At 44.8% G+C, this 23,198-nt stretch overlaps 1 protein-coding gene across 1 annotated transcript in view; it reads left to right on the forward strand.

Annotated features, from left to right (window-relative positions):
- The window catches only part of OBSCN (obscurin, cytoskeletal calmodulin and titin-interacting RhoGEF), a 206,571-nt gene that overhangs the window by 98,576 nt on the left and 84,797 nt on the right, over nucleotides 1-23,198 (forward strand). The window contains exons 40-53 of the mRNA XM_077936688.1: nucleotides 100-366; nucleotides 824-1,090; nucleotides 6,969-7,232; nucleotides 9,363-9,629; nucleotides 10,600-10,863; nucleotides 11,628-11,891; nucleotides 12,057-12,320; nucleotides 12,759-13,022; nucleotides 13,347-13,610; nucleotides 14,156-14,419; nucleotides 15,841-16,104; nucleotides 19,244-19,510; nucleotides 21,361-21,633; nucleotides 22,468-22,734. Coding sequence (XP_077792814.1) covers nucleotides 100-366; nucleotides 824-1,090; nucleotides 6,969-7,232; nucleotides 9,363-9,629; nucleotides 10,600-10,863; nucleotides 11,628-11,891; nucleotides 12,057-12,320; nucleotides 12,759-13,022; nucleotides 13,347-13,610; nucleotides 14,156-14,419; nucleotides 15,841-16,104; nucleotides 19,244-19,510; nucleotides 21,361-21,633; nucleotides 22,468-22,734 — 3,720 coding nt within the window. The remainder of the gene's footprint in view (nucleotides 1-99; nucleotides 367-823; nucleotides 1,091-6,968; nucleotides 7,233-9,362; nucleotides 9,630-10,599; nucleotides 10,864-11,627; nucleotides 11,892-12,056; nucleotides 12,321-12,758; nucleotides 13,023-13,346; nucleotides 13,611-14,155; nucleotides 14,420-15,840; nucleotides 16,105-19,243; nucleotides 19,511-21,360; nucleotides 21,634-22,467; nucleotides 22,735-23,198) is intronic.

Here is a 23,198-nt window from a genome sequence, read left to right on the forward strand (position 1 = left end):
TAGCACACTTATAATTGTTTGCTAAGAGGAGGGTAGTTCACAGTCTCGAGGGGCTCAGTTTTGATGGACTCCTGTCCTGTTGTTACCTCCACCTTGCAGTCCTGCCTACACTTTTCACGAAAGCCTTGAAGGACGAAGAAGCTACGGAAGGCAAAGCTGCCACTCTGCGGTGCGAGCTGAACAAGGCCTCCGCCACCGTGGAGTGGAAGAAAGGGCACAAGACCCTTAAGCAAGGCAGCAAGTACAAAATGAGGCAGGATGGCACCATTGCTGAGCTTATCATCCAAGGCCTGGAGCTAACAGATTCTGGGAGTTACAGCTGTGTGTGTGGAGAGCAGCAGACGGTGGCATCTTTAGAAGTCAAGGGTAAAAAACAACAACAAGCTCGCAACCCATTCAACCTAGTTTCTACCTTTTCTTCCCATTCAATGGTGTTACCGTTATCCTTCTTGGCTTATTTTTGGAGTCCAGATCCACTGTTACGGGGCAGGACATTGCATGACTGATAGAACTCAATATTTTCATAAGTGTGTGTGTGTGGGAGGGAGTCTTCTTAGATAGGTTGGAATCCAGATGTTTTGGGCGCTACTTCTAAGGCCACAGCCCTTTTTAATTCCACATATACCTATCCATTCCTCTATTTCCTGTCTTTCAGAGGAAGTGGATTTTCTAGGTAGGTTGAGACAGCCAATATTTCCCTGAATGGGTGATGCCTTTCGCTGCCTCTGAGTGGTGGGACTTCAGTGGTTGCATGCAGGGGTAAGGATCAAGTTCTTTTTCTCCCTCCGCCGCTTACTTTCCCCCTCTATTACCACCTTCTCAGCCCTCCCGGTGCTTTTCAAAGAAGGACTGAAGAACAGGGAAGCCGTGGAAGGAACCACCGCCACTCTGCGTTGTGCCATGACCAAAGCTGGTGTTGAGGTGAAGTGGAGAAAGGGGCCTGAGTCTCTCAAGCCAAGTGACAAGTACAGAATGAGGCAGGAAGGTGATGCGGCTGAACTCTTGATTCGAGACCTGCAGGTGGAGGATACAGGAGATTATACCTGTGTTTGTGGAGACCAAAAGACAACGGCTGTCTTGACTGTTCATGGTAACCAAACGTTCCGTGCTGCAATGGTGATGTCTTGGAATCTGCCTTCTCTCTGTAGATTTACTGACTTTGTGTTGCCTTTGTTTGTTGTTTCCCTCCTTTGTTCATCTCGATCTGTCTGTTTCTCTGTCATTTGCTTGTTAACATTGTCTCCAGCATGAGTGAGTGTGGGCTCGTCCACACTTCTGCGTGTCCTCTGCCTAGAAAGCTCAGAGCCCAGCGGTTTTCTGTCTGTCCCACTCCTTTACCAGGGAAAGCTTGCTCTTTAGTTCTCAATCGGAACAAACAGCAATCCGCTAAAAACTTGAATGGCTGCCTGCTCTGATTGTGCACTGAAGAGTGGTTTTCCTGGGGGGAAGCAGTGGGACGAGAGGAAGTGTGGATAAGCTCTGTGTCATAAATAGATCCTTAATGTTGCAGCCAGTGGTTTGCACTGAAATCCCAGTTGTAAAAATGTGTGTCTTCATTATCTGTTGGCAGCACTGGAGTAGAATCTCTGCAGTTCTGGAGAACTGTGGAGGGGTGTGTCCATAGAGCACTTTGAATGCTTCCTCCTACACACTTCTTGTTTAAAGTCTGTCATTTATGTGTTGTTGGAAATTACCCTACAATAAGAAGCTATGATAGAAGTACTGGAAATCGGGAGCCGTGCTGTTCTTTCATATCAACAAGGTAGTTTTCTACAGCCTGAAACCACCTCTGGAAGATTTTTAACAGGACGCTTCTTGAAAACTCAGTTACAACTGATTTTATAATATTGTTTCATGCCACGCCAATCTCTATGTGGTACGAGATTCTAGGTGTTGCAAGCATACTTACCGGAGTCTGTGTTCCCTTTTGGGACAATGATATGTGGTTTTTTAATACATATATGCGACCTGCGTCTGGATGGAGAGAGCGCAAAGCGTTCACAGCCCAAGAGGGTGCTGTTCCTCTCATTGCTGCAGCCTCCGATTCCAGGAGACCCCAAACATCATGTATGACCTTCCCGCTCCCAACTCTGGGATTGTCTTTTGCTAATTACCCAGAGCTCAGGGCGGGGTCTACCCCCTATATTTCTGGAAGAGAGTCTTCTGCCTCGTTGATGGATTTCTTGATGGGTTAATGACTCTGCCTTTGTTTCATAATGGCCCATCTCCAGGCAATTCCCTGGTCAAGAGAACAAACAAGTCCAGTCAGTATTTTTACACTGCTAAATCCATTGATTAAAAGTCAACATTTATGAAAGCCAGGAATTATGAGGTTTGGTTAAATTTCAGCCCCTTTACTGAATCCAGATATTTTAGGGGAGTCTTGCCTCCCCACAAATTTATAACAATATTCTATTTTGCTCACTAGCATTTGGAAGCTTTCACTGATCATTAACATCTTGTTTTTAGCTTGGTGACTTGGATAGTGCACTTCTGTGTGACCTGGTAAAGTCCTCCCCCCCCTCCATATATTTTCAACCTACTTGCCTACAAGTCAATCGAAAAGGTCGCATTCCTTATGCAATATAGTCCAACTGCCTTGGACCACTTCTTTTAGTTTATCATCCATGGCTTTTGTTCATCCTTCCCCCTCCTGCTAACCAAACTACATTCTTCATCTTTGAAATCTTCTCGGTTTCCTCATAACCTACCTCCTGTGTTATGATTTCTAGATCAAAACTATTAAAAAGCCACAAAAGTTCCACATCTGAAATAAGACATTCCTTGGAATAAAATATATCTGAGAGTCTTTTACTTGGAAACTTCCAAAAGTATATTGGAATTTCAGTTGTTAACTGCATTGCATCATTTGGGCATGACATGTTGGGTGCTGGCTATATACTAGCAAGGGAATCTCTGAGATTCTTGTTGGGATGTTTAGTCCCATGCCAGTGGCTCCATGATGGCTGCAAAGTCCTCGGGTGGCATGTAAAGGTAAAGGTAAAGGGACCCCTGACCATTAGGTCCAGTCATGACCGACTCTGGGGTTGCAGCGCTCATCTCGCTCTATGGGCCAAGGGAGCTGGCGTACAGCTTCCGGGTCATGTGGCCAGCATGACTAAGCCACTTCTGGCGAACCAGAGCCATGCATGGAAACACCGTTTACCTTCCCGCCGGAGCGGTACCTTTTTATCTACTTGCACTTTGACGTGCTTTCGAACTGCTAGGTTGGCAGGAGCAGGGACCGAGCGACGGGAGCTCACCCCGTCGCGGGGATTCAAACCACCGGCCTTCTGATTGGCATGTCCTAGGCTCTGTGGTTTAACCCACAGTGCCACTTGCATCCCGACAGTGCCACCCGTGTCTCCGGGTGGCATGTATCTTACTTTATTTCATCCCGTTTTAATCTACTTTTCTTTTTTAAAAAAAAATAATAATTTTTATTACATTTTCAAATACAAAGTCAAGAATATAAGAAACATAGAAGAAAAGAAAAGAAACAAAGAAAGAAAAAAGAAAAAACCCAACTTTCAAAAACATTTTTACATTACCAACTGGACTTCCCCACATCTCCCTCACCCTGCGTTCTTTACAATAAACATATCAGCAAATTATTACCTTGTTTCATACCTTACTTGTATCTTTCAAATATTATACTTCTGGATTTAAAGTTGTTGTTGTTTAGTCGTTTAGTCGTGTCCGACTCTTCGTGACCCCATGGACCAGAGCACGCCAGGCACCTCTGTCCTCCACTACTTCTCGCAGTTTGGTCAGACTCATGCTGGTAACCTCGAAAACGCTATCCAACCATCTCGTCCTCTGTCGCCCCCTTCTCCTTGTGCCCTCCATCTTTCCCAGCATCAGTGTCTTCTCCAGGGAGTCTTCTCTTCTCATGAGGTGGCCAAAGTACTGGAGCCTCAGCTTCACGATCTGTCCTTCCAGTGAGCACTCAGGGCTGATTTCCTTAAGAATGGATGCGTTTGATCTTCTTGCAGTCCATGGGACTCTCAAGAGTCTTCTCCAGCACCATAATTCAAAAGCATCAATTCTTCGGCGATCAGCCTTCTTGATGGTCCAGCTCTCACTTCCATACATCACTACTGGGAAAACCATGGCTTTAACTATACGGACCTTTGTTGGCAAGGTGACGTCTCTACTTCTCAAGATGCTGTCTAGGCCTGTCATTGCCCTTCTCCCAAGAAGGAGGCGTCTTTTAATTTCGTGGCTGCTGTCACCATCTGCAGTGATCATGGAGCCCAAGAAAGTAAAATCTCTCACTGCCTCCATTTCTTCCCCTTCTATTTGCCAGGAGGTGATGGGATCAGTGGCCATGGTGATGGGACCAGTGGCCACTTTTTATCAATTACTTATACCTTAAAATAAACGTAATATGACTTTAAATTTCAACCTTTTCTTACTTATAACTTAGTTTCCTGTTCACCAAATCTAGTTGCTAAAGCTAAAAATTCCAAATCATGCAAATTCTTAACATTCATACAACTTATAGTGTTTTTGTAAATAGTCCTTAAATTTTTTCCAGTCCTCTTCCATTATTTCTTCTCCCAAATCTCGGATTCTGCCCGTCATTTCAGCCAGTTCCATATAGTCCATCAATTGCGTCTGCCACTCTTCCAGTGTGGGAAGATCTTGTATCTTCCAGTATTTTGCAATGAGTATTCTTGCTGCTGTAGTTGCATACATAAAAAAAGTTCTGTCTTTTTTTAACACCTTTTGGTCAACAATGCCGAGGAGGAAGGCCTCTGGTTTCTTAGGGAAGGTGTACTTAAACACTTTTTTTAACTCATTATAGATCATTTCCCAGAAGGCCTTCACTTTTGGACAAGTCCACCAGAGGTGAAAGAATGTCCCTTCAGCCCCCTTACATTTCCAACATTTATTATCAGACAGGTGATATATTTTTGCAAGCTTGACTGGGGTCATGTACCATCTATATATCATTTTCATAATATTTTCCTTCAGGGCATTACATGCCGTGAATTTCATTCCAGTGGTCCATAACCTTTCCCAGTCTTCAAACATGATGTTGTACCCAATATCCTGAGCCCATTTTATCATGGCTGATTTAACTGTCTCATCTTGAGTGTTCCATTTAAGCAGCAAGTTATACATTCTTGAAAGTACCTTAGTCTTGGGTTCTAACAGTTCTGTCTCTAATTTCGATTTTTCCACCTGGAATCCTATTTTTTTGTCCAACTTAAAAACCTCTTGGATTTGAGCATAATGAAACCAATCTTGCACCTTATTCTTTAATTTTTCAAAGCTCTGCAGCTTCCAATTGTCTCTAATTTTTTCTATTATTTCCCAATATTTCGGCCAGCCGGCCTCCCCTATTGGGTCTTTTTCGAACCTTGGCTTCCGCTGGTGATAACCACCTCGGGGTCTTACCTTCTAATAAGTCTTAATCTACTTTTCTTTAAAGATTTTTATGACACACATTTCTGATGGTATCTGTTTCCCAAATAAGGCAACTGACACTCTCTCCTTTGTCCTTTGTCATGCTGTTGGGCATTAACCCAATGGCTGTGAAAGTCTATTGGTCTAGCGGTCGCTATTTCCCATTAGAAATGCTTTGTTTACGGACATAATAATGTTAGGATCCGGCTTTGAGTTGCTAAATATCACAACTGTAGGACATCATGGGGCATGGTTACTAATGGTTGCTTGGTAGTAAACTTGGTAATAATCTGGATCTATAGACCTGCAGGGCATGTCTCTTATCTTCTGCAGCTCTGCCTAAAAATAGCTGGTTTCAGGTGCTTCAGAGGAGCCCTTGGCACAATTATGCATCTGTTCAAGTTCCATAACATTTTGAAGAACTTGAGGAGGCTGGTACATCAGCTTCGTTCTGAGGCTTTTTCAGGGCTGGTTCTAGCTTTCAGTCCCTGCATTGGTGTCCTAGGCTGAAACCCTAAGCCCTTGTAGCTAGGAGGTAAGTCCAAATGGGACATAATTCTGAGTAACTTCTGGGCTTGCGCAGAACAAGATGCACATCGATGAAAAAATGGCTCATGGTGCATGTCAGGCTGGAAGATCCTTATCTGACATGCAAAACACAGGTGAATCTGCAGGTTCCATGTGTCAAAGTCATGTCAAATCTTCTTCTGGAGAAGCCAACGGCATTAATTTTAGCAGAAATCGCTTCCAAGTGTTCTCTCCACTGCCGCTGAAGACTCACCGTTTTGGTGTCCTGTCCCCCACACCAACTTCTGTTTATTCATCTTTAAAACTCACTGTTTAGGCTTTCTGCTTCTATTTCTTATTTTCAATTCTGCTTATTGCATTCCTTTTTCATCCTTCCTTGCAAATTTTTTCCCCATGGAAAATTCTAATGAGTTCATATTTTTTCCCCATTTTAAGGGGCAGGTGAAATGTTTTTGATGTCTGGCAGTGTTTACAGCTTTTACCGTCCTGTTTGTTTGTTTTGTTTGCACGATGTTCATATTAACATTTCATTTGTGTGTGTGTGTGTGTGTGTGTGTGTGTGTGTACATTTATGTCTCATTTGTGGGGATGGTGAATGCTACCCACAAACAAATTATTTGTGGTGCTTATCATCTGTCTGGAAGAGTTTGTGTTCTGAAGTTGGATGAAATGAAATCATTACTTGTGACCTCATTTCAACAAATGATGAGGTCCACATTTCCATTTAGTTTCATGTCCAAAATGCTGTTGAAAAACCTGAAAGCTAGAAAATGGCTGACATTTAAAATTACCAGAACCTTTTCATTTTTTTATTTTGGCATATAATGAAACGGCATTGCTCTTTCAAAAGAGTTTTAAATGCTTTATACGTGGTTCTGTTGTTGGTGGAAAGAAGCCAGAATCTGCCATCAACAAAGCACTGCTCCCTCAAAAGACCCTTCTAATGGATGCAGGTGAACAGCTCAAGTGGTTCTTGGAATATCTGGGTCACATGACACACTCTCTATCAATATTACTCCCCTCAGCTGTGCCTGCACGTTTCCAAGAAGAACTTAAAAGCCAGGAAGCCACGGAATGTGGGACGGCCACTCTGCGCTGTGAGCTGAGCAAGGCTGCCCAAGTGGAGTGGAGGAAGGGTGAGAGGCTGCTCAAACCGAGTGATAAATACAAAATCAAACAGAAGGATAATGTTGCCGAGCTGATCATCCAAGACGTCACGGAGCAAGATGCTGGCGATTACTCTTGTGTGTGCGGAGATCAAAAAACATCTGCCTCTCTAACTGTGCATGGTAAATATTATACACATCTGGCGTTGACAACATTCTACAAGATGCGTTTTATACCTAGATTCTCCTCAGACCATGTGAAATATAGTCCACCATTCTACACTGGGTTTCTCTTGATAGTGGTAATTATCCTGTTTCTTTTTCCTAAGTCCCATTTTGTTGTTTCTCTGACTAAGTGTACCAAAACTGATGCAAATGCTCTAGCTATGATTTACTCATAGCGTTTGGGAGCAACTTAGTCAATGTGGAGGTTCCCACGGCCCAGACATCAGCAGCAACAACATAAGGCAGGATATTTAACCATGCTCTGTGTATATATGGATAATAACATTTATTTAAGCAACTTAAATCATTCCAACCATAGTCTCTTCCTATAGTTCACTGAGCTGTAGCATGGGGTGGTACATCATCCATTTTTGGACACAAGTCTCTAATAAGCCCTGATACACACTTTGTATGCTGGGAATGGTGGAGGGTGGGCGGTCGGAGAGGAGGTTTTCCTCAAAGCAGCTGCAGGTTCTCAGTACCGCCCACTAGATCCTCAGGCCAGATGCTCTGTGGCCAGGTTCACAGGACGAGGTAAGTCAAACTTTGGTTGCAGCTTGTGGTTAGTGATGGAAGTTGGACCACAAGTCCCAGTTTGGATGACATGCTAAGCCTAGAACAGAGGTTCTCAACCTGTGGGTCCCCAGATGTTGTTGAACTACAACTCCCATCACTCCTAGCTAGCAAGGCCAGAGCTCAGGGATGATGGGAGTTGTAGTCCAACACCATCTGGGGACCCACCGGTTGAGAACCACTGGCCTAGAAAAAGGAGCAGAGAGGCTGCGGTCTCCTCTCTGGGAGCCCATGCATTTGTGTTGTCTTGCCAACCCAAGGTTTGGTTTAGTGCGCTGAGTGAATGCTGCCAACAGATGTGTGCATGGATGTTTGGTGGAGGTGGGAGTGGAGGAACTGGCTTCCTTCTGGCCTGTTTTGCTGTTACTGTATAGATGTCTGTACACAAAACTGGTAGAACGTTGCCTCAGGAAAGTGAGGAAAATTCTCAGGGATGATTCACACCCTCAGGCTGTTGGCTGCTGAATGAAAAGATAACAACAGGGCAACTGACTTTCGGGTTTGGTGGGTGTGCGTCAGTAAACGAGGGGAATTAAGACTAAGAGAGATGAGTGGGGGGTGTTTGTGTAATCTCACTGTATACAAGTTGTACAAGTGACAATAAAGTATTTAAATGTGAAGCTGGGGCAGAGCATTAGGAGCATTTAATTCCACATGGTTGCAGAGTTACCAAGCTAGCCAGAGCTTTCCAACAGAAGGAGGAGCATAAGGGGGAAATATAGTATTGCATGTGCTTTTCTCTGGGGCTTGGGTGGAAGAGGAATATAGAGGAAAGGAGAGGAGCATACAGGCTGGATGATATGGAACATAAAGCATTTTGTGGGGCTAGTGGAGGAGACATAATAGTGGCTCTTGTTGCTAAAAAACGTGAAGCAGCCCTGAGCCAGTTTTAGAAGATTGCACTGTGTTTTACAAATAATCATCGCAGACACAAGATAGCATAGACATTCATTTCTTTAACCTAGTATTGACTTGTTAGTATGTTTAGGACATGACTGTCCTCTATGCAGTTTCTGTAAGTTCTCATTTGCAATACTGTTTCTCCTGACTGTCTTGGACAGTCTGCCCAAATTCTCAGAATTCCTTCTACTTACAGAAATGGTTGAAACCCACCTGGGTTGGTGAATTATACCATGGAGACCGTGCAAAACACAGAGGTGTACAGTGCAAGTCAACCCTGAGCCACAAGGCTTATTTTGTGCAGGGAACCCTCATGTTGCAGCTCATTGGGCAATTCTAGCAATATGAGCGTGAGAAGTCTAAGAAGCGAGCAACTATCTGTCTTCAAGAACCATGGCCAAAAATTGGGGACAGCTATAAGCTCTTCTTTCTTCTCAGTAGCATGGTGTACTTAAGGTTCCAAGTACAAGTGTATCATTTGCCCTCCCTCATGTTGATACCTTCTTGGAAATCAGAAAAGCCATACCGTAAATACTAGGGTAAGTGGTGGATAAGAGGAATCTCCTGGAATCTCCCAACTGCTGTGAATTTTAATGTGCTCTTTGTGATCTCCAGCCCTGCCTCCACGCTTCAAAACAGAGCTGAGCAACCTGGAGGTTGCAGAATGCGGAACAGCTACTTTGCGGTGTGAGCTGACCAAGGCAGCAGCTCCAGTGGAGTGGAGGAAGGGCAATGAGGTGCTCAAGCCGAACGACAAATACGAAATGAAGCTAGAAGGTGCTGTTGCTCAGCTTGTAATCCACAGTTTGGAACTGGGAGATGCTGGAGATTACAGCTGCACCTTTGGTGACCAGAAGACCTTGGCTTCCTTGAGAGTGAATGGTACATTTAATGGTTCTATTTCCCGTTTGTCAAATGCAACATGAGTAACCGCAGGAAAAGCAGGCATCCTTATCTATTTGTCCTCCTGGACTCTCCCATCTAGCTAAGAGATCTAAAGAAGTTTACAACACTGATGGCTGAGTATTATCGCTTGTATTTTGAGACCCAGGGCAACAACCAAAACATGCAGAAACTGTCAGGAGTTCAGCCTACGCTCGAGTAGGACCCTGGCAGAGACACATGCCCGACTGGCATGTTCCCTCCCTCCTGGTTGATCGTTCGGGAGCTTCAAAAGCTTTCTTCTGCCCGAACATCACAGCCACCGATGCCAACAGACATCTGCACACTTAGGGATCCGCAGAGTTTGCGCAGTTGCATAACAGACCTCAGCAACTCAGCATTTTGGCTAATCTACTTTATTTACATATAAACACACACGGAGCACTGCAATATGGCTCCTTCTCTCTCTAGCATCAGACAGTAAAGAGAAAAAGGACAATAGTCCCACTTCACGGAACACAGTAACGCAAACATCCTGTCTCCGTCACTTCCCACTCTGTGGAGTCAAAATATATACTGTCATGTGAAAGACAACAATCCCATGACTGCAATCGTGGAGCAGGAATTCTAACAGAAACCAGGGAAACAAGAGTGCTGTATTCTCAAGGATGTAGGTAATATAGAAGTATATAAAAGAGGCACACAGTAGGTTTGGGCTGAATGGACATCCAGCATAATGAAGGTTCTGCTGCATTTTCACTTCTGCTGTCCTCCATAGTTAACGTAACCAGGTGGCCATGGAGTAATCTTGGTAATATACAACTGATACTGATTTTACTGGTATGTTGATTGCTGGGAATTGCAGAGAATTGTGGAGGAGTGTCTTTAAACCTCCCAGACTCTCAATGTATGTAAGAAACGTTTTTCAGATGTTGACAGTCACTCAATATATTCATTCTAAACTTCTTAGCCCTCCCTGCCCTTTTCAAGAAAGGCATGGAGGATCAAGAGGCCTTGGAAGATGGGACGGTTGCTTTCCAGTGCGAGCTGACGAAAGCATCTCCAGTGGAGTGGAAGAGGAAGCATAAGTCACTCAAACCGAATGACAAGTACAAAATGAGGCAGGAAGGTGCTGTCTCAGAGCTTGTGATAGTCAGCCTAGAACTTAAGGATGCTGGAGAGTATTCCTGTGTGTGCGGCAACCAGACAACAACTGCGGCTCTGACAGTGCACGGTAAATCAGCGTGTCCTAAATGTCCGGGTAGTCTGGAAAACCCTGGTCGTTCTTCCCTTCCGGTCCTCTGTGTGTGTTGACGTCGCATTCTCCTCTGTGATGTGTTTTGTCATAGCTTCCTAATTCACTGGATGTTCCAGTGCATGTTCCTGCACTGATCACCCCCTTGGTCTATCTACTGTTTCTCCTCTATTCTAGAGAGGTGATTTTCAGACTCTGTTCTGGGGGAAGCTAGAACTCTTCAGAAGGCTGTTGAGGGTTTCTCAGTTAGAAGATCTGCAATGGAAGATGAGCTTCCCTGATAGACAGCTTGCCCACCAGCAGCAGCTGCAGGAGAATTTTTTCTCTTGGGTCTTTTCAGGACTGTGTGTTCCTCTAGAACATTTCCCGTAACCTCTGCAACGAGTAAGGATTCCCTAGCAAACCATTAAAGTAGACAAATAGATATAGAAAAGGTTCCCCAAAGTTAAAAAGTTTGAAAACCGTAATTCTAGAGCATCCTTGCATTATTGCTCTCCTCGAAAGACCTCATGCATTCCCATTGCTTTGTTTTGACATGGAGTGTTCCGTCGTCTGGCTAATGCACATTAACGATATCCCTGTGGCATGTCCACTTCTGTGGTGTGTTGTGGTCTCACTTCAGCTGGAAAGGATACTGGCATGAACCTACGTTAAACAGTAGCAGCTGTGGAGATCTGTTCATTTCACCCACACTGACAGAACGCAAGGTTGCTGAGAGTATTTGCTGCTTCCTTGTTCCTTAGCCTTGCCCATAGTTTTCAAAGAAGAACTAAAATGTGCGGAAGCTGTGGAAGGCGAGGTGGCCACCCTGCGCTGCAAGCTCAGCAAGCCTGCTTCAGTCGAATGGAAGAAGGGCAGCCAGGCACTGAAGCACGGTGAAAAATACATGATGAGGCAGAAGGACACCATAGTGGAACTGCTGATTCATCAGCTGGAAGAGGAGGATTCGGGCGATTATACCTGTGTGTGTGGCAACCAGCAAACCACAGCTGCCTTAGCAGTACATGGTAATGCCATATAGTTTAAAAGAACCATAATGTTATCCACCATCCCTTCGCCCTTTTTGTATGTTGCTTGTCTTTGAAGAACACCCATTTTGGACTTGTCTTGTCCATCGCAGTGGGCATCTGGGTAGGTGTGCTTTAACAGGCTCTATGTGTTGTATCCCTCAGTTCCACCAGCCCTCTTCAAAGAGCCCCTAAGGAATGTGAAAGCTACAGAAGAAGGAACAGCCACTCTATGCTGTGAACTAACTAAGGCCGCTCCGGTGGAGTGGATGAAGGGGCAGCACTTGCTCAGGGAAGGTGATAAGTACAAAATGAGACAGGAAGGCTCTGTTGTTAAGCTGCTGATTCAAGATCTGGAACTGACAGATGCTGCCGAATATACCTGCGTCTGTGGAGACCAGAAGACAGCAGCTTCCTTGACCGTGCATGGTAAAGAAGTTAAATGCGTGGTCACCTACCATCCCACTAACTGTACATTATCTGGAGTTGGATTTAACTCCCACATGTTTGTGTTCGTCATCCGTATCTATGTCATTTCTGTGACGTCGTCTCTGATTGTTGGGCATGGCCTGTCAACGTTTGTCTAGGAGCAATCGTCGTTGAAATAAGTTACATGTTCCCAATTCATTTCCATGGTGTTTCCACAAGATAACATTCTCTGTCTTGTTAAATTTTCCACTGGTTTCCCATAAATGGCGAAGACAGGAAGCTGTGTTTGCAATTACAACAAGTTGTTATCAGCTTCCTGCCTTTAAAGCCTTCCTATACGTTTTGATTGTCGTTCACTCATGTTGTGTGGTCCACAGTGCTCCTCCCAAGTGGTCACTTGTTGTTTTAAGTGCAATGATTTTGTTCTGTGATCCCCAGCCTTGCCTGCAAGGTTCAAACGCAACCTAAAGAACGTGGAAGCAACAGAAGGTGGCATGGCCACACTGCAGTGTCAGCTGACCAAGGTCGCACCCGTGGAATGGAAGAAGGATGGCCAAGTGCTCCAAGCTAGTGAAAAGTGGATCATGAGACAAGATAGTAGCGCCGTAGAGCTGGAGATCCATCAACTAGATCTTCAGGATATGGGAAACTATAGCTGTGTGTGTGGAGACCAACAAACTACAGCGTCTTTGACAGTCAATGGTAAACTATGGGTTGTGAATTAACTTCTCAGAAAATTTGCTAATTTCACCCTGAAATAACTATATCTGCCTTCCCTAGTGCCCTCCAGATGTTTCAGACTACAGCTCCCATCAGCGCTGGCTGGGGATAGTGGGAATTGTAGTCTGAAATATCTGGAAGACACAAGGCGTAAGACAGTGCCCACTCTAGTCTGCAGCATAGTGAGCATGCACTTCCAAGTGCCATGGACTTCCGAAACTTGATTCATAATGCATTTAGCACAGCTCACCACTGGTCCAAACTTTTGGAGATGTTCACGCGCTCTGCTTCTTTTGTGTCCCGTAGCTCTCCCTGCATTTTTCAAGGAAGAGTTAAAGAGTGAGGAGGTTGCAGAAGAAGGCTCAGTAACACTGCGCTGCAGGTTGAGCAAAGATGTCCCAGTGGCGTGGAAGAAAGGGCGCAACCTGCTGAATGCGGGTGGCAAGTACATCATGACGCAGCAAGGGGCTACTGCAGAGCTGACTATTGATCATGCAGAACTGGAGGATGCAGGAGATTATACCTGTGTATGTGGAGACCAGCAGACAACAGCTGCTTTAACTGTCCATGGTAAAAGCAAAAGGCCAACCTTGATTAGATGACTTCCTAGCATCACTTCTAAAACTTAAGTTTTGTGCAATACCTGTCCCAGCTCTCTAATATTCTTTTATAATTTTATTTTTATATTTTATATTATTTTGTCTTTCCCCTGCTCCTGCCACCAAGTGGAAATGGGGCAAGACAAGATTTTCTCCTAGTTGTTCTGGACTTACAAAGTCCCTCTTACTTTGATGAGACCATTCTAAAACCAATAGAAAACTGGTGGACTGGGCAGGGAATGGGGTGGATTTGTAGGAGCTTGAAACACCAATGTCTATGGCAAACTTGAATCCTGAATTAAAATTGCTCCTTGTTGCCGTCATTGTTGGTTTCTTTAATAGGGATTCTACTCTGAATTAAAATAAAAGAGTAAAATAATAATGGGAAGTTACTGTTGCATGTCTAATTTGCCTGGTTTTCAGTTTTGTTCTTCATTTGGTTCTCTTCTTCTCCTGTGGCCTGGAATAGCCACCTGCATAAATACCTAACAGTCCCGCTATCTGTTGCGTCCTCAGCCTTACCTGCCTATTTCAAAGGTGAACTAAGGAACCAGGAAACCACCGAAGGCGAATCTGCTGTTCTTCGGTGTCAGCTGAGCAAGGTGGCGCCAGTCGAGTGGAGGAAGGGGCAGCTGGTCCTCAGACAAAGTGAGAAATGCACACTAAAGCAGGAAGGCGCCATTTCAGAGCTGCTGATCCACAGCCCTGATGAACAAGATGCGGGAGAATATACCTGTGTTTGTGGAGACCACCAGACCACTGCGACCCTAAGAGTCAATGGTAAACAATGCTACTTGACAAACAACGGGCTTTTCACGCTGCCTTGTAACATCGCAATTTTGGAAGCAAGCTCCACCCTCTCTGTTTGCCTCTCCTTCATCTCACTACTGTCCCTTTCCACCTCCTTTTCCTTTGGAATACCATCCTCTGTCTCTGTTGAACTGGTGGCTGTGTATATGCAAGAAGACCCCTTCATCATTACCATTTCGGCTTCTTCTGATGTCCTTGCGTCATCTACTTTTGTGTTGCTGTCTTCCAATGGCTTCCATCCCTGTTTAAACTGTGTGTGTGTGTGTTTTCCACTGGTAATGCATGGAGCAGTTCCGGTTGCAACATGTGTCTGTGTTCAGCTATTGTGCACCTTATGCGTATCACATGTCTCTGTTTGTTTATGTCTTATTGTTGAGCACCATAGAAGATTTATCACACATATGCCAAGCAAGCAATGTCTTCTGCAGCCGCCAAGCGAATGGGAATCAGGTGGAACTATGCTGCCCAAAGGAATCCATCATATGATGGGAAACCATTGTTGTCGAATCAAGGGCTGCTGCATACAGTGGTACCTTGGTTTAAGAACAGCTTAGTTTATGAACAGCTTGGATTAAGAACACTGCAAACCCAGAAGTCGGTGTTTTGGTTTGTGAACTTTGCCTTGGAAACAGAACATGTTTCGCTTCCTGTTGAGTGTGTTCCATTTGTAAATCGAGTCCCCCGCTGCTATGGGAAAGCACGCCTTGGTTAAAGAACGCTTTGGTTTAAGAACGGACTTCCGGAACGGATTAAGTTCATAAACCAAGGTACCACTGTAGTAGTAATTACAGATTGAATTTTGAATGTCATGAAGAAAAGCCTTTTTTCACACAAGAGCTGCACAGTCAGGAAGTCACAGAAGGTGGAAGACTCACTCTGGTACTTGAGTTGACGAAGGGTGATGGTTTGGTGGAGGGAAGGAAGGAGCATAGAGGTCTCAGACCCAGCAACAAGTGCTTCATTAAGCAGGGAGACCCATTTGTTTCTGACGTAGATTCAAAGTGTGTTGAAGAATATACTTGCAACCATGAAGACCAGAAGAAGACAGTCTCCTTGACAGTCAGCAGTAAAATTGCATTGTTCCTGGTCATTCTGTTCTCTTGTCTCTGTGTTCCATTGCGTTTCGGTAGCTTACATCCATGTCAGTGTCTCATTTGTCGAGAAGGAGTGTGTAGAGATGACCTCCCACCATCCCAAAGTGCTCTCTCCCTTTCAAGGCCATGTGCCAATGCCTGATGAAGCCAATGGAGCCATGAAAATCAACAGGCATTGGACCTGGACTTTGTATAGATTGCCCATTCCACTTTATATTACCTACAACCTTCCCTCATCTCATATCACCCAGCTACTAGTGTTGGGTCGTCATACATTTATAAATCTGTTTTCTGCAGCCCTCCCAGCACAGTTCAAAATGGAACTGAAGGATGTAAAAGCCACTGAAAATGAAACGGCCACACTACGCTGTGAGCTCACCAAGGCGGCTCCGGTGGAGTGGATGAAGGAAGAAACGAAACTAGCAGAAAGCAACAAGTACCGAATCAGGCAGGAAGAAACTGTCACAGAGCTGGCGATCCACGATTTAGACATGAAGGATGCTGGGCGCTACACCTGCACGTGTGGAGACCAGAAGACCACTGCCGTCTTAACAGTTAACGGTAAAGTGTATGAAATTGATCCAGCCAATGAATGTATCAATAGTCAAATTCTAGGATTATAAATAAGTTTGGGATTATGGTACGGCTGCAAAGTAAATATTTCAGTCTCATGCTGTGGGATGGTTTGCTCATGTATAAAGGTACAGTATTAAGTCCAGTCGTGGATGACTCTGGGGTTGCGGCGCTCATCTCGCTCCACTGGCCAAGGGAGCCAGTATTTGTCCGCAGACAGCTTCTGGGTCATGTGGCCAGCATGACTAAGCCACTTCTGGTGAAACCAGAGCAGCGCACAGAAACGCCGTTTACCTTCCCACTGGAGTGGTACCTATTTATCTACTTGCACTTTGACGTGCTTTTGAACTGCTAGGTTGGCAGGAGCAGGGACTGAACAATGGGAGCTTACCCAACCTTCAGATCGGCAAGCCCTAGGCTCTGTGGTTTAGACCACAGCGCCACCTGCGTCCCTACTTGCTCATGTACACGCATGACTTAACTGCTTTGCACTTGATTAATTTACAAGTGATAACTGGCATCTGAATGTTTGAACTAGTGGTCAGCATTGTGCAGGAGAGGACACTGGGTGACTTGAAAGTTCAGCCTGCAAGGTTTCATCCAGGATGACTTATTTGCCCATGGAAATTGTGACTTAGATGTTGTAGTCATCATATAATGAGCATATGTGTGCCTGCAGTGAACGAGGCCTGCAGTAGTAGTGGAGGTGGTGGTAATAGTAATAATAACTTATAACACCATAAGACCAGTTTCTAGCATAGCTGTCAACGTTTCCCTTTTTTTTTTAAGGGAAATTCCTTTATTCCAAATAGGATTCCTCGCAAGAAAAGGGAAAAGTTGACAGCTATGGTTTCTGGCAATTTATACTTTCTTTTTGGTACTTTCACAGAATTTTTAAACTATAAAGGTTTGAGATGCCTTCTGTTGACTTTCTGAAATTTGGAGTCTTGTATGTTGTTAAGAATGGCAATTTTCAAAACACTGAAATGTGAAACTCTCTTTCAGATCAAATTTAATGGTGTTTGAACTAGATCTGCAACTGCCAGTGTTCTGCATTCATTTCAGATTTGGTTAATATCTGCAAATTCAAATGTGATGCTTTACATTGCTGTGTATATAGCAAGTCAGGCTTATAGAATCGGAAGGGACCCAAAGGTCATCTAGTCCACCCCCCACAATGCAGTAAAAACCATATATATCTCATGCATATATTGCAACTTTTGCATTTCTTCAATAGGTAATCAGCAGACTTCCTATCAAAGTCTGTGTACTAGGCATGCATCCTCAGCAAATATGGGATAATTATTTCACCAAAATGTGCATTTCAGAGGTTTCAAATTCAGTAAATAGATATTTGGGGTTACATAGGATTTTCTGTTCCAAACAGCTAGATAAAAAGGGTAAAGGGACCCCTGACCATTAGGTCCAGTCGTGGCCGACTCTGGGGTTGCGGTGCTCATCTCACTTTATTGGCCGAGGGAGCCGGTATACAGCTTCCGGGCCATGTGTCCAGCATGACTAAGCCACTTCTGGCGAACCAGAGCAGCGCACTCCATTTACCTTCCCGCTGGAGTGGTACCTATTTATCTACTTGCACTTTGATGTGCTTTTGAACTGCTAGGTGGGCAGGCGCAGGGACTGAGCAACGGGAGCTCACCCTGTCGCAGGGATTCGAACCGCCGACCTTCTGATCAGCAAGTCCTAGGCTCTGTGGTTTAACCCACAGCGCCACCCTCGTCCCTTCCAAACAGCTAGATAGCTAGTAGTTTAAAAGGAAGGAACTGGTTTTGGAAGCATAGCTCCCCACCTTCAATTATGAGCCAAAATGGACCTGTAGGTGTGTGGAAGTCCTCTGATTCATCTCCTGGTATTTTGTTTGTTTGTACGGACCTTCTGCATGCATAGCAGATGCTCTACCTGTGAGCTATAACCCTTGCCCCCCCCCCAATGGTGTGGAAGATAAGGAAAAGGTGGTTGTGAGAGATGGGTTAGTTTCAGAATTGAGAACTGGGTGGGTTTTCTGGCAACTCAACAATGAGACAAGTTTTAATGTCAAAACAAGTGCTAGCTCCTATAGCAAGGCGGCCCAACTTTTCATACCAAAGTGGAGAGCAAGAGTACTTGAGCATGGAACCTTGTCGCAGTCACCCAAAATATGCCTTCCAAGCGTGAGGTTCTAGAGCAGGGGTCAGCAAACTTTTTCAGCAGGGGGCCGGTCCACTGTCCCTCAGACCTTGTGGGGGGGGGGGTGGACTGTATTTTTTTGGGGGAAATGAACGAATTCATATGCCCCACAAATACCCCAGAGATGCATTTTAAATAAAAGCACACATTCTACTTATGGAAAAACATGCTGATTCCCGGACCGTCCGCGGGCTGGACTTAGAAGGCGATTGGGCTGGATCTGGCCCCCGGGCTTTAGTTTGCCTACCCATGTTCTAGAGCCTTCCCCCCTCCTTCTCAAAGCTGGGAAAGCACTAACCTGGCTTTGGGAAAGAGGCAGGGGGACTCCAGGACCCCGCCAGAGCCCTCATGCCTTTATTCCAAAGTCCAGCGCCTCAGTTACTAGGCTTTGGGGAGGTTTGCAGGGGCATTTGACAAATGTGCCAATAACCACCCAAAAACATGTTGTCCCATTCTGCCCTATAGTAAAACACCGCTAGGTGGAGGTGGGAGCTATTCACAGCCATGCAGTAAATATAGTTTATTGTTTGGGTCATCATAGTCATTTGCATTCTGTTGCAGTGAATGTCTGAAACACTTATTATTATTGCTAGATAAAAGTCCTGTTCTAAGTATAACTCCTTAAAGCTATCACTGCCATCCTGGCAAAAGCAAACTTACTAGGGAAAAACCAGGTATTCACTATGGACACTGAAGACGCCCTTACATATGGTTAATGGTAACAGTTCCCCACATTGCAGCAAAATCTCTAATGCTGTGAATGATGCTCTCCATTGTTTCCACCAATCGTTTCTTTCCTCCAAACAGCTTTTTCTTTCTTTTCTTTTTTGGACGAAGAAGGAGCCTCCTCCGGGGTTTCGCCTTCCCAGAACTGTTCCTCATCTTGCACCTACGAGCATTATGGCCCATGTTTTGTCTTCATCTCTTGTTGTTGGCTCCACAGCCCTCAAGCCTGAATTCAAGCAACGGCTGAAGAATGAGAAAGGGGAAGAAGGTGGAACAGCCAGGCTGCGCTGCGAGGTGACGGTGGTTAAGGCGTCAGTGGAGTGGAGGAAAGATGGTGTGGTGCTCCATCCCGGTCCCAAATATGAAATGAAACAGGAAGGTGCCAAGCACGAGCTACTTGTTCGCGATTTGGAAACCAAGGACAGTGGAGAGTATTCCTGCATCACTGGGGATCAAACCACGTTGGCAAAGCTGGAAGTTAAAGGTAGGAGGCAGCGTTCCTGGCAATTGTCGCCATTACAATTTGGCAGTCTAATCCTTTGCAACGGGGTGAGCTCCCGTTGCTCTGCCCCAGCTCCTGCCAACCTAATAGTAATAATAATAATAATAATAATAATAATAATAATAATAATAATAATAATAATTTATTTATATCCTGCCCTCCCCAGCCAAAGCCGGGCTCAGATCGGCTAACAACAATAAAAGTAACACAGTTCACATAAAATCACAACCAATTAATTGAAATTCATTCTAAAATCTATTCATTCTAAAATCAATTCATAATCAAATTAATGGCAACCATTGGGCTAGCAGTTCGAAAGCACGCCAGTGCAAGCAGATAAATAGGTACTGCTCCAGCGGTAAGGTAAACGGCGTTTCTGTGCGCTCTGGTTTCCGTCACAATGTTCCGTTGCGCCAGAAGTGGTTTAGTCATGCTGGCCACTTGACCCAGAAAGCTGTCTGTGGACAAACGCCGGCTCCCTTGACCTGAAAGCGAGATCAGCGCCGCAACCCCATAGTCGTCTTTGACTGGACTTAACTGTCCAGGGGTCCTTTACCTTTACCTCTCTTATTTAGGGCTGCCATATTTCAAGAGGTATAAATCCAGACACAAAAAGTTGTTGAGCTTTTTTAGGGCAATTGTCTGATAGTCCCTCTGCCAGAGCCCAGGTACCTGCGCCAGAGCCTGAACCAGAGTCGCCCCCCAAACAAAAAAAGATTAACCCCCCCCCCAAATCCACATTTTAAATTCCCCTTGGATGGACATGTAGGACCCCCAAAAGAGGACATCTCTGGGAATTCCTAGACATATGGTAACCCTATCTTTTTGTATGCCACGAATGTATAACTCAACATGCATGGCCATTGCTTTAGACAATGGATCCAGGGTAGGCTTTAGCTAGATCATGGTACGTTCCAATTTAATTCTCAAAAAATAGATGGAATGCAGGCAATTTTAAAAGTAAGAGAAATGGAAGTTTTATATTATCCAGATACTGTTTTCTGTGGCATAGTAGTAAATTCTGTGTTCCTTCTTGAATGGTAGAATATTCACAATTACCCCATGGGTTCTCACTCAACTGCTTAGATCTGTGGAAGTGGCACTGTTGCAGATGCCACCTGATACTTGTTCCGCCCTTCCAGAAAACCAGCTCTTTTAGTGTGGCAGCAGCAACCACACTTTGGAACTCCCTGCCTATTGACATTAGGCAACCACCTTTGATGTACTAACTTTGGCACCCGCTTACGACATTTTTTATTAAACAAGCTTTTATTTGTAAGCTGCCTTGAGTCCCGTCAGGGTTATAAATTAATTAATTAATTAATACCCAGACATGTAGATTTTGACGCATTATAATCTTTTTTTTTTTTACTGCAAATTATTTTAAAGCATTTTAAATTGTTTTCAACTGCTTTTTCAATTGTTAATTTAAACATTTCTTGTAAAGCACCTAGAGGTTTTCCTACACTCAATCAATAAACTGTATCAATACAGTGGTACCTTGGGTTACAGACTCCACTAACCCGGAAGTAGTACCTCGGCTTAAGAACTTTACCTCAGGATGAGAACAGAAATCGCAAGCCGGCGACAACAGGAGGCCCCATTAGCTAAAGTGGTACCTCAGGTTAAGAACAGTTTCAGGTTAAGAATGGACCTCCGGAACGAATTAAGTTCTTAACCAGAGGTACCACTATATTGTTTAATAAAAGAAATATGCATGCCCTGGCTTGTAGGATAGTTACAGAGAACAAAGCACTGGCTGGATCAAATTGTGATGGTCCACACTATGAGAACTTTGTTCCCTCACTTTCCACCATCGCTGACACTTGCAGGACTTGACATCACCATCATTCGGGGGCTGAAGAACATGGAGGTCTTTGAGGATGAAGATGTGACCTTTGAGTGCAAGGTCTCCCACGACAATGCGAAGGATGTGGAGTGGAAGCTTCAGGAGGCCTCTCTCCAGAGCAATGAGATGAACAAGATCTCCGTTGAAAAAGGCAGGGTCCACATATTGCAGCTGAGGAAGGTGACCCAGCAAGATTCAGGCACTGTCACCTTCCGGGTTGGACCATATACCTCCACAGCACAGCTCAAAGTGAAAGGTAATCCCTTGAGGGGCATTGTGACAAAACTACTAGGCAAGCCAACTATGTTATATCTTGAGCCTGTCTTTGTGATTGGCAGAAAGGAGAAAATATATCAATATTTTTTAGCAGAATCGGCTTCCTGTTACTACTGTAAAATGTTGTGAGACAGGAAGTCATAATTCCACAAGACAGGCTGCATATGACTAAGGAAAAAGAAACAGATTAGTACATGTGAAAGAAGGGGGAGAAAAATATTTTGTATTCTAATGAGCATTGCGATCACGCAAGGCTGAATGTATTTGTTGTGCAATAAGTTTAAATAAAAGGGATGTGGGTGGCGCTGTGGGTTAAACCACAGAGCCTAGGACTTGCCGATCAGAAGGTTGGCGGTTCGAATCTCCTTGACGGGGTGAGCTCCCGTTGCTCAGTCCCTGCTCCTGCCAACCTAGCAGTTCGAAAGCACGTCAAAGTGCAAGTAGATAAATAGGTACCACTCCAGCGGGAAGGTAAATGGCGTTTCCGTGCACTGCTCTGGTTCGCCAGAAGCGGCTTAGTCATGCTGGCCACATGACCCGGAAGCTGTACGCCGGCTCCCTCGGCCAGTAAAGCGAGATGAGCACCGCAACCCCAGAGTCGGTCATGACTGGACCTAATGGTCAGGGGTCCCTTTACCTTTACCTTAAGTTTAAATACAACAGACTAAGAAGAACATGAAATGATTTCTGAATCTGCAAAATTCATCACACGAGCCTGAAACCTGCTTTAAGGCAATATGAGGCAACTGGGTCATATTTTCTGCTGGTCCCTCTAGCAGTTTTCTAAAATACTATTCATATTTTGTATTTTTAGCACCACTTCCCACATTTAAAGAGGAGCTGGTCAACAAAGAGTTGCAAGAGGACAGTACGGCCATCTTGAAATGTGAAGTCTCCCAGCCTGGCGTATCGGCGACATGGAAGAAGGGAGCCCAAGTGATTTCTCCAAGTTCCAAGTATGAAATCCAGGAAGAAGGAACAATACTCACCTTAAAGATTTACAATTTAAAACCAGAGGACTCTGGCAAATACACCTGTGACATTGGGAACCAGAAAACCACAGCAACCATCTCTGTTGAAGGTAGGGGTTTTATTAAGTCAACAGGTCCTAGGATCTGTGCTGAAAATCACTCGTCCCTTGTTGTCTTTCTTTCTAGACTAAAAGGCCTTAACTGGCCTTGGATGCTAGTTATTATTCTTAACCTTTAACATTCAGGTTATCAGAGCCCTGCGCTGATGTTAAAGATTGAGATTGAATCCTGACAAGACAGAAGTACTGTTTCTGGGGGACAGGAGGCGGGCAGGTGTGGAGGATTCCCTGGTCCTGAATGGGGTAACTGTGCCCCTGAAGGACCAGGTGCGCAGCCTGGGAGTCATTTTGGACTCACAGCTGTCCATGGAGGCACAGGTTAAATCCGTGTCCAGGGCAGCTGTGTACCAGCTCCATCTGGTACGCAAGCTGAGACCCTACCTGCCCGCAGACTGCCTCGCCAGAGTGGTGCATGCTCTGGTTATCTCCCGCTTGGACTACTGTAATGCGCTCTA

Source organism: Podarcis muralis, chromosome 12, assembly GCF_964188315.1.
Source record: "Podarcis muralis chromosome 12, rPodMur119.hap1.1, whole genome shotgun sequence".
Taxonomy (NCBI): domain Eukaryota; kingdom Metazoa; phylum Chordata; class Lepidosauria; order Squamata; family Lacertidae; genus Podarcis; species Podarcis muralis.